The sequence below is a fragment of the Columba livia genome, chromosome 26 (assembly GCF_036013475.1).
Source record: "Columba livia isolate bColLiv1 breed racing homer chromosome 26, bColLiv1.pat.W.v2, whole genome shotgun sequence".
NCBI lineage: Eukaryota > Metazoa > Chordata > Aves > Columbiformes > Columbidae > Columba > Columba livia.
The window spans coordinates 5,075,889-5,090,370 of NC_088627.1; the positions used below are offsets into that span (position 1 = coordinate 5,075,889).

A 14,482-nucleotide genomic window follows, 5' to 3' on the forward strand; every position below is an offset into this window, starting at 1 on the left:
ATGGTGCCCCTTGAACTTGAAATATGGCAGAGGTTTAGTTTAGGGGAGGGCTTAGGATGTGGTGTGTTCGTGGTGTTGGGTGTTGGCACCTCCAAGACCTGACCCAGTGTTGGTGTCTCACAGCACCCTGAGCTCTTGGTCACTCAGGAGGACATGGAACATACTAGAAATGGCAAAGCAGCCTCTCTGCTTTCATTAGGGTTACTTTTTAGAAACATTAATCTCAGTTGATAAAGCCTCTAGTCGGCTTTGCGATCAAGACGCAGTGTTTTCCCTGTGATTCTCCATTTGCTGTGACTTTCCCGTGGAGGTTCCTCTGCCTCGGCGAGGTCGGTGTTTCCCAATGGAGTGGAAAACCTGCACATTTTGAACCCGGGTCTCTCCCACGAGCAGCCGTAGATGGTACCTGGTGCTGCTGTGGCTGAGTTTCTGCTTTGTGCAGCTCGTTGATTTTGATAGAAATGGCACAGAAGGGTTGGGGAAGCATGGGGAGGTTTATTCTCTTGCCTGGTCCAACTATTCAATACAACAATGATCCCAGGTAACTAATTCCTCATGTCAGGAGGATGGAGCCAGGCTCTTCTCGGTGACAACCAGGGACAGGACAAGGGGCAATGGGTTCAAACTGGAACACAGGAGGTTCCACTTAAATTTGAGAAGGAACTTGTTGGGGTGAGGGTGGCAGAGCCTGGCCCAGGCTGCCCAGGGGGTTGTGGAGTCTCCTTCTGTGCAGACATTCCAACCCGCCTGGACACCTTCCTGTGTAACCTCATCTGGGTGTTCCTGCTCCATGGGGGGATTGCACTGGATGGGCTTTCCAGGGCCCTCCAACCCCTGACACTCTGGGATTCTGTGGCTTCTCATCTTGGTGACCCCCAGGCCCCTGCAGTTCACTGCTCCCCATCCTCAAGACCAGCCTGATGCCTCTCACTGAATTCCCCGGGCCCGCTTGGGGTTTATGTTTGCACCGGCCTTTCGTTTCGCAGCCAAACAATAGTTATTGCCGGGGCCATGTGGCGCGTCACGTGCGGGTGTTTCTGCGGGGTCCTCGCCCATCTGTTCTCGGCTGTTTCTGGGTTATCAGGCGCGGGTCCAAGTCCTCGCAGGCAGCAGCTCCGCGCGGCCAGAGATTACGAGCACCAACCTTCCTGGCAGGAGCGGGTGGCTTTGCTTTTTATGCAGATTAGCCATGTGCTTCTCACTTGAAGGCGCCGCTTCCACAGGAAAAGCCGTTTCCTGTGTTTGGTTCTCGGTGGGCGGCTCCAACCGCGGTTGTGCCGGCCGTGCCGAGCCGGGCGGCGGGTTCGGGAGCGGGATTACGGCGCGGTGCCCCCCCCTTCCCTTCCACCTCCGCCGCTACGTCACCACAACACAACCACACGCGCTCGTACTGTTGGTGTCATTCATTCAGTGCCAAGATTGCTTTAAAAAATTCCCTTGGCCCCAGTTCAAACAGGAGTACAGCTGGGATGTGTTAGATTTTAGGCAGTCTGCCCTCAATTTGAGATGAGTTATAAATAGCAGTGCCGACTTCCTTAACTACCACTCTCCGAGGTAAAATGCAGGTTAATTACTGTGGGAATCAATTAGGGCTTCTCTCGGTTAAACAGCCGGCAATGCTTCTTATTATTTTTTATCACAAAAAATGGACAACGAATCTGGTCAGGAAAAGATTTCGGATCCAAGGTGGGAGCTTAGGGCTTCTTGATTATTCTTTTTGGCCTTTCTGGTTTTGGGGGCAGCTGAGGAAACCAGTTGTGGCCAATACCCACGTCTGCAAACCTGCGCGATGCTGATGTGAACTGGAGAGTTCAGTAAATGACTCTCCTCCTTTTCTTCCTCTGTAATAAAACACAAATACGTAATAAGGTAATGGGGGAAAGTCAGAATGATGTTTTTCGGTACAGCTGCGGGGGGTTTGGCTCTGGATTCCAAAGTGGGATTTGCCTCTTCCCTTGTTTTCCTGCTGGGACCATTGAGCAAGTCTCCTCCAATTTCACCAAACTGCTCTTTTGAGAGGCCAAATTTCTCTTCTGCTGGGCAAACGGAATTGTTTGTGGAGTCCTCTTGAAAGACTTGTTTGTGGAATCCTCTTGTCTGCTTTTTTCAGGAAAACTCCAGCGTTATTTTGAGGAATTGGCTGTTTTGGCGCTGCTGTTTCATTTGAGAGTCTGACACCCTTCACGTTACACACACCGATTTGAGAGCTTTTAACTTGGCAATTTCAGCTCACTTTGGGTTTGCTGTTCCAGGCTCCGGCTCTAGAAATACCTGGAATTTCTGGAAATTGTGGAATTTCCGGAAATGTTGAAATTTCTGGAAAGCTCAGCGGTTTCTCCGGGGCGCTGTCTCGCCGTCCCCTTCATTACACACCACACCAAACAACTTTGCTTTCAGAAGCTTCCTCTGGTGACAGGACCGTGTTCTGCTGAGGTTTGGTACTTAACGGTGTTATAAAACAACAGAGATAGCGAGATTGAAAGGAGAATAGAAGCAATTTCTATGAATGCAAGGAGGTGTAAGCAGGGGGTCTGGACTCCAGTGATCAAGGAGCGACACTTTCTCTCAATTATGTCTCTCTGTGGCAGGGCCTTTGCTTTTGAAGTGTAATCACAGTAATCTACTCCTGCGGTTTCCTATTGAAAGGATTTCCCATGTATCAGTCCAGAGAGGAATCCGCAGCCTTTTGCAGTCGGGGTTTGGTATTTCCTTATTTATCCCCCAGTGTTGTGCGAGCGGCCGGTGGAACGCGGGTGTGCAGCATCTCTGCCCCCCAAAAACTGCACAGGAGCGCCTGGATCCATCTGCATTTCACCGGTTGACTCTTCTTGAGTAGTGAAATTCCCTCAAAGGACTGAGATTCAAGTAAATCTGATGGTAGGATCTTTAAGCCAGAGCAACGCTGCTAAGACAAGAGCAGTTAAACCCCGTTGCTGAAAGAAATGCATGTCTTTAATGGGAGATTTTGCAGCATTTGAGATACACGCGGCAGCCCCAGGGAGCACAAATGAGCCTGCACGGAGTCAGGAGTATGTGTATGAAATAGCTCCTTCATTAGAGATTAATTGGCGTTTACGTTTCTTCTGTTTATAGAACTTTATCTGCGAGGCTGTAGTTCAGAGCGATGCTCTTCGTGGTTGTTTTCAGCATCCCCTGTGTATTAGGGCCTTGTGCCGGTTCAAAGCGCCGTGAACTCCTACGCCGAGCAGTCAAGGTGACGACTTGGTCACATCCTGGAAATACGTTTGGGTTTTACGTTTTGGGTTTGTTATTTTTGTGACTGTATACACGGTTCTGAGTGTTCCTTGAAGTTTTTTTGTCGTGCTTCCTGTGGGAGTTGTGGAAAAGCGGATCTTCCCCTTGTTTCTCTCCATCCTGAAGGTACAGTTAGTTTTGTGGGTGACCACAAAGAAAATCTGTGCAGAGGCAGCGTGTGGTTCGTATTTAAAATTAAACTACAAAAATCCCCAAAGAGGAGCATATTTGAGAAGCTGCCCTCGCTGCAGAGGTGAGGCAACAACCGGGAGGAAGCAAGTAACCAACGGAAGAGATGCGGAAACGTTCAGTCCGTAGCCCCAAAGCTGCGCTTGATGGGGCAGAAGAAGAAAAGAGGTGTGAGGTGAAAGAGGTTTGAGCTGTGGAAGCTGGGGGCTGGGAAACTCCTTTTACATACCAAAGAAGATAATGTGGGGAGGGGAGAGATGTCAGGGTGGAAGGTGATGCCCACAAGGCTCAGGAAGCATTAGGGACAATCCTTGAAAGATGTAAACACGATTTGCATCCTTAGGATGTATGGGAGCTCCGCATGGCTGCTGCCATTCAGGAGAGGAGTCACTGCAGCTCTCAGCGTTCAGGCCACAGCCATCGAAGGCATTGGGGTTTTTTCCTCACGCCCTCGATGGAAGCTGCTCTTAAACACGGTACAAAACCCTCTGTGGGTGCTTGGTGCGCGAGGTCCAGAGCTTCTCCTGTCCTCTGAGCTCCTGCTGCCTCCGTGTTGCTCCTCAGCGGTATCACCTGCGATAACTTGAGCGTAAAAAGTGGAACGTTGCTTTCTCAGAACTGTTTTAGTATCCGTATGGACTCAAAGGGAAATGTCCAGCACATCTGAGCAGGCAGGGCATCAAAAATCTGCCTCAATAAGAGCATCGCGCTGGTGGCTGGTGGTGAGCGGCTTCCGCAGGATGGCAGACCCGGCGCCGGGGCTGAGCTCAGTGAAGGCAAGGACTCGGACCTGGTTCTAAATCGATTTGTGCGAATTTATCCAAGGGGGCCTGATCTCAGTTGAGTTAAGTCCCCCCTTCCCAAAACCGGGGTGATTTTCCTGCCGTCTCCATGAAACCCCCAGAAGCACCATTAACTCCCTGTGGTGCCACGTCCCCCTCCTTGGCAGCCGCTCCGCTTGCGTCTGCTCAAACCAACGTCTGCAGGCCCTGCGTGCTGGGACTCCAGGCTCTTGGGGGAGGATTTTCTGACGTGTAGCACGCCACACCAACTTTTTATTGATCTTTGTTTCCCCTAGGAGGGCTAGATTCTGCAAACGTAACTGAAACGCTGCGCCGGTCCCCGGGATCCTTTTCCAGCAGGAGCTGGGTTGGTTGGGGTGATATTTGCTTGTGCGGGCCTGTAGTGCAAGAGGGGTGGATCTGCACAAATACCAGCCTAGGGCTAGGTGCGGCGTAATAGAGAGCCCATTGTCATGGTGATGGGTGGAAAACTCTCATTGCTATTAGTTAGGTCATCGGGAGATCAGCGGAGGATTCCTATTCAGTCCCAGGTTAAAGACGGCGCCTGGGATTCATTTAGAGGTCACTGATTGCAGCAGGTGGGTGTGGGGATAGTGCTGCCTGGCTAGGAAGGCTGGATTTTGAGGTTTATAGTGTTTTCAGGAGATTTGATTGACTGTTATGTCTCGGCTCCGGGCAGGGGTAGCAGAGATGAGGAAGTTCTAGGAAAGTTGCATTTATTCCCTCATCGCGTCTGCTCTAAAACTTGCCAACCCGGCTTTTAAGGCTGATGCTTTTTTTTCATGTATCCAAAGAAACGTGATTTAGAAACCTTTATTGTACAAACGGCACGTGTTAGAAAATACGGCAAATACTGCAGCCTCGAACGCTGTGTCAGTAGCACTGCCCGGTAATATTACTGCATCTAGATGGATTAATTGAAATGCATAAGTGTAAATTAACAGCCTGTAGTGTTTTGGGAGACCTTGTTATATGTGAAGGAAGCAGTGTTTCTTGTGAATATTTAAATTTTCAGCCTAAATTTACCTTGTTGTGGAATACCTGGACATTAAACTACTACCTACTATGGGGAAAAGCCACTTAGGCTGATAATTCATCTTTCTTAATGATCTTTGCCCCCTTCTTTCCTGTCCTCCCGCCATGGGAGATATGTCAGCATAAAATATCTTCTCATTGGGTTTGTTCTTTGTGAAACGTCTGCGGGTTCGAAAGGGAATCCTGCTGTGGTTCCCGATGTAACGGTGGGGTTTAGCACCTGAAAAGACGCCAGATGAGCTTCTGCTTCTCTGCGCCAACCCCTCCGAGTTTTTCTTTGGGGTTTTTTTGGGAAGCCGTGAGCGATTCCTGGAATGTACATCGTGTGTCGCAACTTGCTTTGCAGCCTTCAAGCCCGATGGATCAGATGGGGAAGATGAGGCCTCAGCCGTACGGAGGAAACAACCCGTACACGCAACAGCAGGGAGCTCAGGCGGGGCCGCAGCCAGGACACGGCTACCCGGGACAGCCCTACGGACCACAGGCTCCCCAGAGATACCCCATGGGCATGCAGAGCCGGACACAAAGCGCCATGGGCGGCCTCTCATATGCACAGCAGGTAGAGCACCAAGCTTCTGTTCTCTCTGTATAGCAGGGGCGGGCAGAGGAGCAGCCGAGAACCTGAAGGGACCAGCCTCAGAGGGTTGGGATCCGTTCTTGGGTAAAGAGGCGTGTTGCTCCGCACCTGGATCTGGGTGTGACGGGTGTACAGGGGCCTCTTGCTTCCAAGAGAGGCAGCGGCAGAGCGGTGAATCGAACCAGGGAACGCTCAATAGCGAGAGCAGTGAGATATTCTTGCCACGGGTTCTATTAAAGACGCAGCAGCTCTTTACAGGGCAGTTTTGGTTCTCTACCTGATCCACGTGGATCATGCTGCACTGTTGGCAGGATTCAAAAGGCTGCCTTTTGTTTCATGGAGCAAACAGTCTTTGCTTTCGATGTTACTGTCACTGGAGGGTGGTCAGATAGGGATTCCTAAAAACTTAGTTATGGTGCCTGTTAACGTTTTTTGTTACTGCCAAGGATAATGAATGTCATACACAAGTGACTTCTGCTGTTGTCTGGGAAGTAGCTGGGCAGTGGCATTTCCAGTGCGTTCCCAGTTAACTGCTTTGCAAGTCTCTGAATTTTTTTCCTCTTGAAAATAATCTTTGCATGTGTGCAAAATACCTTTGTAACTGATCTAAGTTCACCCTCCTCTTCGGCAGATTCCTCCTTACGGACAGCAGGGCCCCAGTGCGTATGGGCAGCAAAGCCAGACTCCGTACTACAACCAGCAGAGCCCTCACCCCCAGCAGCCGCAGGCTCCGTACTCGCAGCAGCCGCCCTCGCAGACCCCGCACGCTCAGCCTTCCTATCAGCAGCAACAACAGCCTCAGTCTCAGCCGCCCCAGCTCCAACCGGCGCAGCCGTACCCCCAGCAGCCGGCTCAGCCGCCCCATCAGTCCCCGACCCCGTATCCCCAAGCGCAGCCTGCAGCCCCACAGCACCAACAGAACCAGCCGCCCTACGCGCAGCAGCAGGCGCAGTCGCCCTACCAGCAGCAGCAGCAGACGCCGCAGGCGGCTTCCTCGGCTCTTTCGCAGCAGTCGTCGTCGTACCCCCCGTCGCAGGCGTCGCAGCAGCAGTCTGCGTACTCCCAGCAGCGCTTCCCCCCTCCTCAGGTAGGCCGTCTCCTGCTTGCTTGCCTTCTGTAAATGTTCTTTCTTTTAAAGAAACTTGGGCGAATCCTTTTCTTCATGCATTAAAGGCAGTTGAAGTCAGCAAGCTGGCTGGAACGATGACGGTAATAGATGTGCTGCCTTGTCATACCTAGATCTGTATCTACACAGAGATGTTATGGTGCTAATACTGCAGATTTCAAGACTAGCGGCACGTAAATGCTGCTGGTTGGCAATACCAGTCTAGGGGAGTTCATACTGGGATGGTTGTCACGCCGCCCACGTTCTCCAGGTGGTCCCAGAGCCACTTGGTTTAGCACAATAGCAGAGCTCAGTTTGTCGAGTGGCACGTGGAGGGTGATGGAGGATTTTGCTTTTAAATGTAAAACTTGGCTGTGGGAGGAGAATAAAGCAGCAAGTGCATGGAATTGAAGATAAAATCATGAAGCTTTATTTTTTAACTATAAATTTTATTTATTTTTAGCAGGGCTTAATAATATTTTAATAGTTGCGTGAAAAGGGAGTTGGGACCTTTCAGCCAATGCATCGAAGGCAGCTTTTGGAAAGCTGAGGATTTTAATGGAGTTGCCTTGTTTGTGCGATGAAGTTCTTAGAGCTGTCGTGAGCTGTCAGGTCTGGAAGCCGAGTGTGCATCCCCCCTGGGCAGTCGCTGTTCTTCAGGCTGTGTGATAGGAGAAAACGGGAGAATTACTGTTTTGTCATGTTTTAGACATCGCTCCCAGCCCGGCAGCGTTGGTAGGCGTGATGCCTTCAACTCTTTGCTCTCTTATTTCCTGTTCTGGGCAAACGTCACTGTGGGCAAATCGTTCCTCCACAGTGTGAGAATATACCAGAATGATTCCGGCAGAGCCTTTATTTTATTACCTTATTTATTTTTGTCGTTTCTTGATGTTTCAGGAGTTATCTCAAGACTCATTTGGGTCCCAGGCATCATCTGCTCCCTCCATGGCTTCCAGTAAAGGGCAAGACGACATGAACTTGAACCTTCAGTCCAGACCTTCCAGCCTGCCGGTGAGTGCTGAACGGGGCGAGGGGAGAGACGAGTGGAAACGGGGCTCGTGGAGCCTGTGCCGTTTACTAAGTCATTAGCTTTCAGCTTCCCAATGGAGATTAAATGTAATTTACCAAAGTAATGGATTTGAGGGTAAAGTTTAACCCTAAATACTCCGCATGTTCTAGCTAAAAGATTTTTTGAGCTGTCTGTTTGCAGAGCCTGAAGCAGCCGCTGAGATCTCGTTTTGATTGTATTTTCTCGTTCTTCAGCCCACAGTTGGTGCTTTGCAGCCTGGTTCCCTTTCTGTGTCATTGGATCCTTGTACTGCTCATTTAAGCTGCTTTGGTCCAATCTGACTGAACAGTTGGTGAAAAAGACAAGTTTATTAGTACCTGGAGTGAGGAAGATCAGTCACAGCTCCTTCCTTGGCAGATGGAGAATTATATTTGCATTCTGCATTTACTTGCTGTATGTCCAGCGAACAGTGGGATGTGTGATAGTGCCCAGTGTTCCAACAGCTTTTGGGCCAGAATAGTTTAACTTCGGGCTAAAACTTCACCAAGAAAATGGAGAAGGGTTACAAGTTAAGATTAGTTTGCACAAGTCGGTCTTTGCCTCCGACTTGGAAAGTCCTGAGCTACCGAGTTCTGGTTTTGCCGATTATTTCATTGTAACCGGTAGGAAGTGAGGGAGCTTTTCTTTCTTTACTCGGCCGCTGGCTGAGTCTGTTTTGAAGCTGCACTTGGGTTGGTCAGAGGAGGGTGAACAGAGCAGAGTTATTTCTGCTCTCCGCAGCGAGAACAGCTCTGTTGTGAGCCCCTTGAAATAATTCCTTTGGATTGCGGGTGCAAATTGTCACCCAAAACACAAAGTGACTCTAGTTCTGACCACCTAGTTGTGGGTTGTTTCCTTTTTGCTTTCTTTTCTCCTGCCGTTTGGACCCCGATTACAAAGATTTAATTTGTTCTGAGGCCTGGGGAAAAAATCCTGTTAAATAGCATGTTTCTTTCCACTCTGCCTCTCCACAAGTTCTTCCATGTGACCCATCTTTTGGCCAAGAACGTAGGAAAAGTGAAGCCACTGAAGTAATTGAAGAAATTGCCCTGGCTGGGAACGGTGGGAAGTCGCGTTGTTGATCGAGCTCCGTGAATCCTCCCAATCAGCACCCTCTGACTCAGATTATAGGAATTAGCTGCTCTGCTTAGCACAAGTGGCTCCTTCTCAGCACCAAGCGGGACTTTGTTTTATACCCTGCGGTTATATGTATATTGGGCCCTTTGCGAGTTTTCCTTTTGCCCAAGATGAGAAGAAAAGATCGCCGGATCCCTAGAAATGAGGGAATATGATCCTTCCTGTGTAACCTCGTCTGGGTGTTCCTGCTCCATGGGGGGATTGCACTGCATGAGCTTTCCAGGGCCCTTCAACCCCTGACATCCTGGGATTCTGTGTCATTCTGGGATTCTGTGATCTTCTTTGGAAGTTTTAAATGTCCACCAGTTTTGATCAGATACTTTAGAGACACAGCTCCAGGGTGCAGCTGTTAGAATAGGCCCGCTATAAGCTCCCTTCTCTTTGAAACACCTTGTTTACCTGACTTGATCACCAAATAATTAGCATTTAAGACATCCAGCAGTCTTTAGCTTGTTGTACTTTTGGACCTTCTATTCCTCAGTAAGCAAAACTTCAAAAGACAAGGAGACCCCCATGCAGAAACTCAGCTTTATTCTTACAGGTGTCCAATGGTTCTTTGTCCTCTAGTTGGGATCTGGTAGGACGAGCCCAGCGCCCGTGTCTGTGAATTGAGGAAGCAGCAGAGCGCAATGCTGGGGACGATGGGGAGAACCTGGGAGGTGCTGGAAGCCGACTCTTCATTTCCGTGATCAATCTCTTGCACAAAGCTTGACCTGGGAGTGCTTGGAAACAAAAGAGCTGCGTGGAAGGGCGCTATCAATTTCTTTTTATCTCCCTTCTATTGCTCGAGTCTGTCTGCTTTAGGAAGTTTTATCCTGCTCGGGAGGATTCCTGGCTCCCTGTTTTGCCATTATGGATGACTTACAGAAGCTTAGTTAGTTTTGTGGGCTTTTAATTTTTTCTGTGGAGTTCTGAGCCCCTTTTCGAGCCCCGGGGGGTTTTAGGAGTGGCTCGCTGGGTATCTTGGAATGGGGCAAATCGTGCCGTGTATCATCTTTAATTAAACGTAGATCAGCTCCAGCAGGAAAAGGAGCTTGCTGCTTCTTTAGGTGCTTACGAAGTGTGAAATTTATGTACCCGGAGCCTTTACGAATCTTTGGCCTTTACACATTAATATTGTACATCAACACTAATGCTGGAATTCAAAGCAATGAAGAGGGGATCCCCCTTGGGTCCTGTCACCGTTTCAGAAGTTGCTGATCTCCCAATGGTGACATTGCCGGGTTGTTCACTCCACGAGCTCTTGTTGGCTCTGTCAGGGTCTGTCTGAGAACGCCACGTTGATTGTTCTGTGGGGGGGTCTTCACGATCCCTTCCCGATACATATTCTTACGTCACTAAGCTTTTCCTGACGATGTTCCCATACTCACACTTTTAACAGCAGAAGAGTCAAATCACTGATTTCTCTAGCTGTAAGTAGCAAAATGCCTGGTCTTCCATTTCTACTGGTGTTGTTCCAGCTTAATTATGTGTTTCCTGGTTTCTTCTTCCCTTTCTGAAGATTGTATTTGCTGCGTTTTGGGGGAGGACGCTGCGCTAACTTGGGCTCAGCGATGTGTTTTACGGTGTCCCCGCGAGCGGCTGCTCCTCTTTGCCTAGGTGAGAACTTCTCTGCGGAATCTGCGCTTTCCCCAGGGAGGCTCTGTCAGGATCGCGATTGCTATTGTGTACGGGAGAGGCGAAGTGCCGTCTTTTGTCTCTGGGTGTAATAGAGGAATAGTCATCCTCAGTATAAATGTGTTTCTCCCAGGAGATTCCTGACTCTCTTCTCCTTAGCAAAAGAATTCTTCCCAGCGAGTCTTACCCGGTTTATTTGGTGTTTTGCCTTTTGAGGTTTGGGTTCTGGGTCTCTAGGAGTCACATATTTCCAGCTATTCATTACCTTCTGCTTAGATGTGGAAGGTGCTGATATGGGGTAGCAAAGAGGGTGTTAGGACACCCATTTGGGGTTGGATTGCTAATCAGTTCTGCTGCAAAGTTCTACGGACTTCCGGGCTGCTTGGGAGGAGTTTTATATCTCGTTAGGAAACATGCAACAGATTGTTCTGTTGCCTCAGTCTGTTTTATGGGCTGTGTGAAGCAGTTGAGTGCAAGTTCCTGATGGTTTGAGATGGATGAGGACTTCTAGGTCGGCCCCAGAAGCCATTTATAAGCAAGACTGATTTGATAGCAGTATAGACTGCCTTGTGTTTGCTTTTCACTGGACCTTCTGGGCTTTCTCCAGTGACGTTTTCCTCTCTGTGGAAAGCAAAGCTGATGTTTTCAGTGGTGCTTCCACAGGAAAGATCCTGCGTGGGGTGGGACTGGAGGAAGGATTGGGAGGTCCTGAAATAGCGATGTTGCCTTTGGGTTTTTGTTGCAGCAAATATGTGATGAAGTGAAACTGGGGCAGCTTGGACAGAGGTTCCAGAATTCCCACCCAGAACGGCCTTAGTTTGGTTTGGTCCATGTGCTTGTTTTGGTCCATGTGCTTGTTTTGGTCCATGTGCTTGTTTTGGTCCATGTGCTTGTTTTGGTCCATGTGCTTGTTTTGGTCAATGTGCTGCATGGCCTGAGGGAGAAACCCCATCCCGTTTGTGGGCAACTTGGTTTTGTCCTGTGGGGAGAGTGGGAATTGTTTCAATCGTATTTTACACTATTGGAAAACTGTTCTGCTCATTCAGCATCATTTCACGTTGATTCATCTCTGACTTCAGGTCTGAAAAGTGTCTTGTCAGTGGCAGGAGGAATAGAACCAACCCAAACCAAATTCCTGATCCGTATTGAGCGTCTGAATGTGCGTTCTGGTCTCGGATCTCTGCAGGATGGATGTAGCAACATGAAGTTTTGTGGAGAGGGGTGAGAATTGAGGCTTGTGCGCAGGAACCCGGCCGTGAGCGCACGGAGCGTTCCTTTGGTCACCTCTCCCGCTCTGGGGTTCAGTGGTTTCTGAAGTTGGACGCTGTGGAGGTTGTCAGGGAAGCACCATTTGGATTTTCCATTCTTCCCAAGTGGTCATTGCAACTTGTGCTCGGCAGGCACTTGAATAAAGTTGAGCTCTGTCAGCTGCGTCTCCTGACCTGGAAATAATCAACGCAACAGGCTGAACCGCGGCAAAAACCTCTCTCAAAGCTGCCGTGGATGGGGAGGGAGATGCAGCCCAGGAAATGAATGTTTTCTTAAAAATTCTTTGAGCTCAAAATGAATCATTTTGACCATTTATTTCTGAGGAGGGGAAAAGAACCTTTAAGAGTTGAATTTGCTGGTTACTTCAGGCCTTTTAAAGTTATTTTCCGTGTGGGACTTCCTGCTTCTCTTCGGTTTGTATTTGGCCTTTTGAGCTTGTCTTAAGAGAGGGATTAGTGCAGATGCGTTTCAAAGCAGGGTGGTTGTGCTGGGTGCCCGGGCAGCACACTGGATGTGCAGATGAACACCCAGGGAGCACGACACCCGAAACACGCTATGGAGAGATGGGTGCTCTCCAGGTGACGCCCGTACGAAGGCTTCTATCCCAAGTTATGGCAATACAGGGAGTTGAAAGTGTTGTTTTCCTGACCAAGGCTCCTCCACCCGAGCTTTTCCCCGAGCGTAGGGGAAAGGGACCTGGGGGTCCTGGGGACAGCAGGGTGACCATGAGCCAGCACTGGGCCCTTGTGGCCAGGAAGCCAATGGTACCTGGGGTGGGTTAGAAGGGGGTGGTCAGTAGGTCAGAGAGGTTCTCCTGCCCCTCTGCTCTGCCCTGGGGAGACCACACCTGGAATATTGTGTCCAGCTGTGGCCCCTCAGTTCCAGCAGGACAGGGAACTGCTGGAGAGAGTCCAGCGCAGCCACCAAGATGCTGGAGGGAGTGGAGCATCTCCCGTGTGAGGAAAGGCTGAGGGAGCTGGGGCTCTGGAGCTGGACAAGAGGAGACTGAGGGGTGGCTCATTCCTGGGGATCAAGATGGAAAGGGGGAGTGTCAGGAGGATGGAGCCAGGCTCTTCTCGGTGACAACCAATGGTAGGACAAGGGGCAATGGGTTCAAACTGGAACACAAGAGGTTCCCCTTAAATTTGAGAAGAAACTTGTTCATGGTGAGGGTGGCAGAGCCTGGCCCAGGCTGCCCAGGGGGGTTGTGGAGTCTCCTTCTCTGCAGACATTCCAACCCGCCTGGACACCTTCCTGTGTAACCTCATCTGGGTGTTCCTGCTCCATGGGGGGATTGCACTGCATGAGCTTTCCAGGGCCCTTCTTGTCCCTGTGATTCTGTCCTCACACCGCACTGTGTGGAGGCTCCACCACCAGTAAACATCATTTCTGAGCCGCTGCTGTTGGGAGCCGCTGGTGCAGCTCTGCTCAGTGCCGGGCTCGTTTCCTGTTTCTATTCTGGTCGTGAGCGGCTCAGCTCTGCTTCCTGCCCGCACGCCTCGCACAGATTCCCCGAACCCCCCGCCTTGCTTTTTATTAGGAACAATTTCGCTCACGGACCCAAGCGAAAGAGGAGAGAGTGACCCCGCAGGGAGGCGGGTGAGAGGGCCGGGATCTCATTCTCTCAGGCCAGGCCGGAGCGAGCAGGCGGGTCAGTGTTTAATCAGGAAATTGCTGTAGGATGACCAGTTTCTGCTCTTGGATCCCAAACAATAGTCTGTGCTCTGTCGCACGCACCCCCGGCGCTGCTGCGGATGGAACGCGGAGCTGCTCCTCGGGTGTCCGCCGAACTGCGCTATGCGACGTGACCTCGCTGCGAAATGCGCTTTCTGTAAAACAGAAATGGGGTTTTTGCTTCCTCTTTGCTGCTGACTCGGTGTCATTGGAGACTCTTTAAATTGCACGGAAGCCTCTTGTCAGTCTGACGTGGGACGGAGCAGCCTCGTCCTCCTCCCTTTCCATCAAACCGCCCCACCTGAGGTCGCACACTCTGACCTTCTGTGCCGCGCGGAGCGGTCGCGGGGATAAACGAAGGTGTTTAACGTTGGCCCGCAGCCCCGCGCACGTTTTAAACGCTGCCACACCTGAGCTCTCGCTTTACAGGCATCGTTTTCCTGCTGGCGTCCTTCGGGTGTGCTGGATCGACTCGTCTCGGAGACGTGCACGGTCAGAAACGCCGCCGAGAAAACTGTTTCCACATGGCGCTGAAATGTGGGGCATGGCAGGGGCCCAGGGCTGCGCTCCACCAGCACCTTGGGGATGTGAGGCGATTTCAAACCAGTCCTGATAATTGGAGGAGGAGCTGTAGAATTGGTTTTAATTACAATTTTGAATCGGGTCTTACCCAGGAGAGTAGTAACCTCTATTTACCAAACCAAACAAACAGGAAGTTAGATTTCCTCAAGTGCCATCTCTAGGAAAGGGCTGTTCTGGCACCCTGGCCCTGC

The 14,482-nt window shown here is 50.4% G+C and overlaps 1 protein-coding gene across 3 annotated transcripts in view; it reads left to right on the plus strand.

The window, feature by feature from the left end:
- Positions 1–14,482, plus strand: part of ARID1A (AT-rich interaction domain 1A) — a 54,415-nt gene that overhangs the window by 16,764 nt on the left and 23,169 nt on the right. For all 3 annotated transcript variants that reach the window (XM_065041782.1, XM_065041780.1, XM_065041781.1), the window contains 3 exons: positions 5,629–5,841; positions 6,491–6,946; positions 7,862–7,975. In XM_065041782.1, coding sequence (XP_064897854.1) covers positions 5,629–5,841; positions 6,491–6,946; positions 7,862–7,975 — 783 coding nt within the window. The remainder of the gene's footprint in view (positions 1–5,628; positions 5,842–6,490; positions 6,947–7,861; positions 7,976–14,482) is intronic.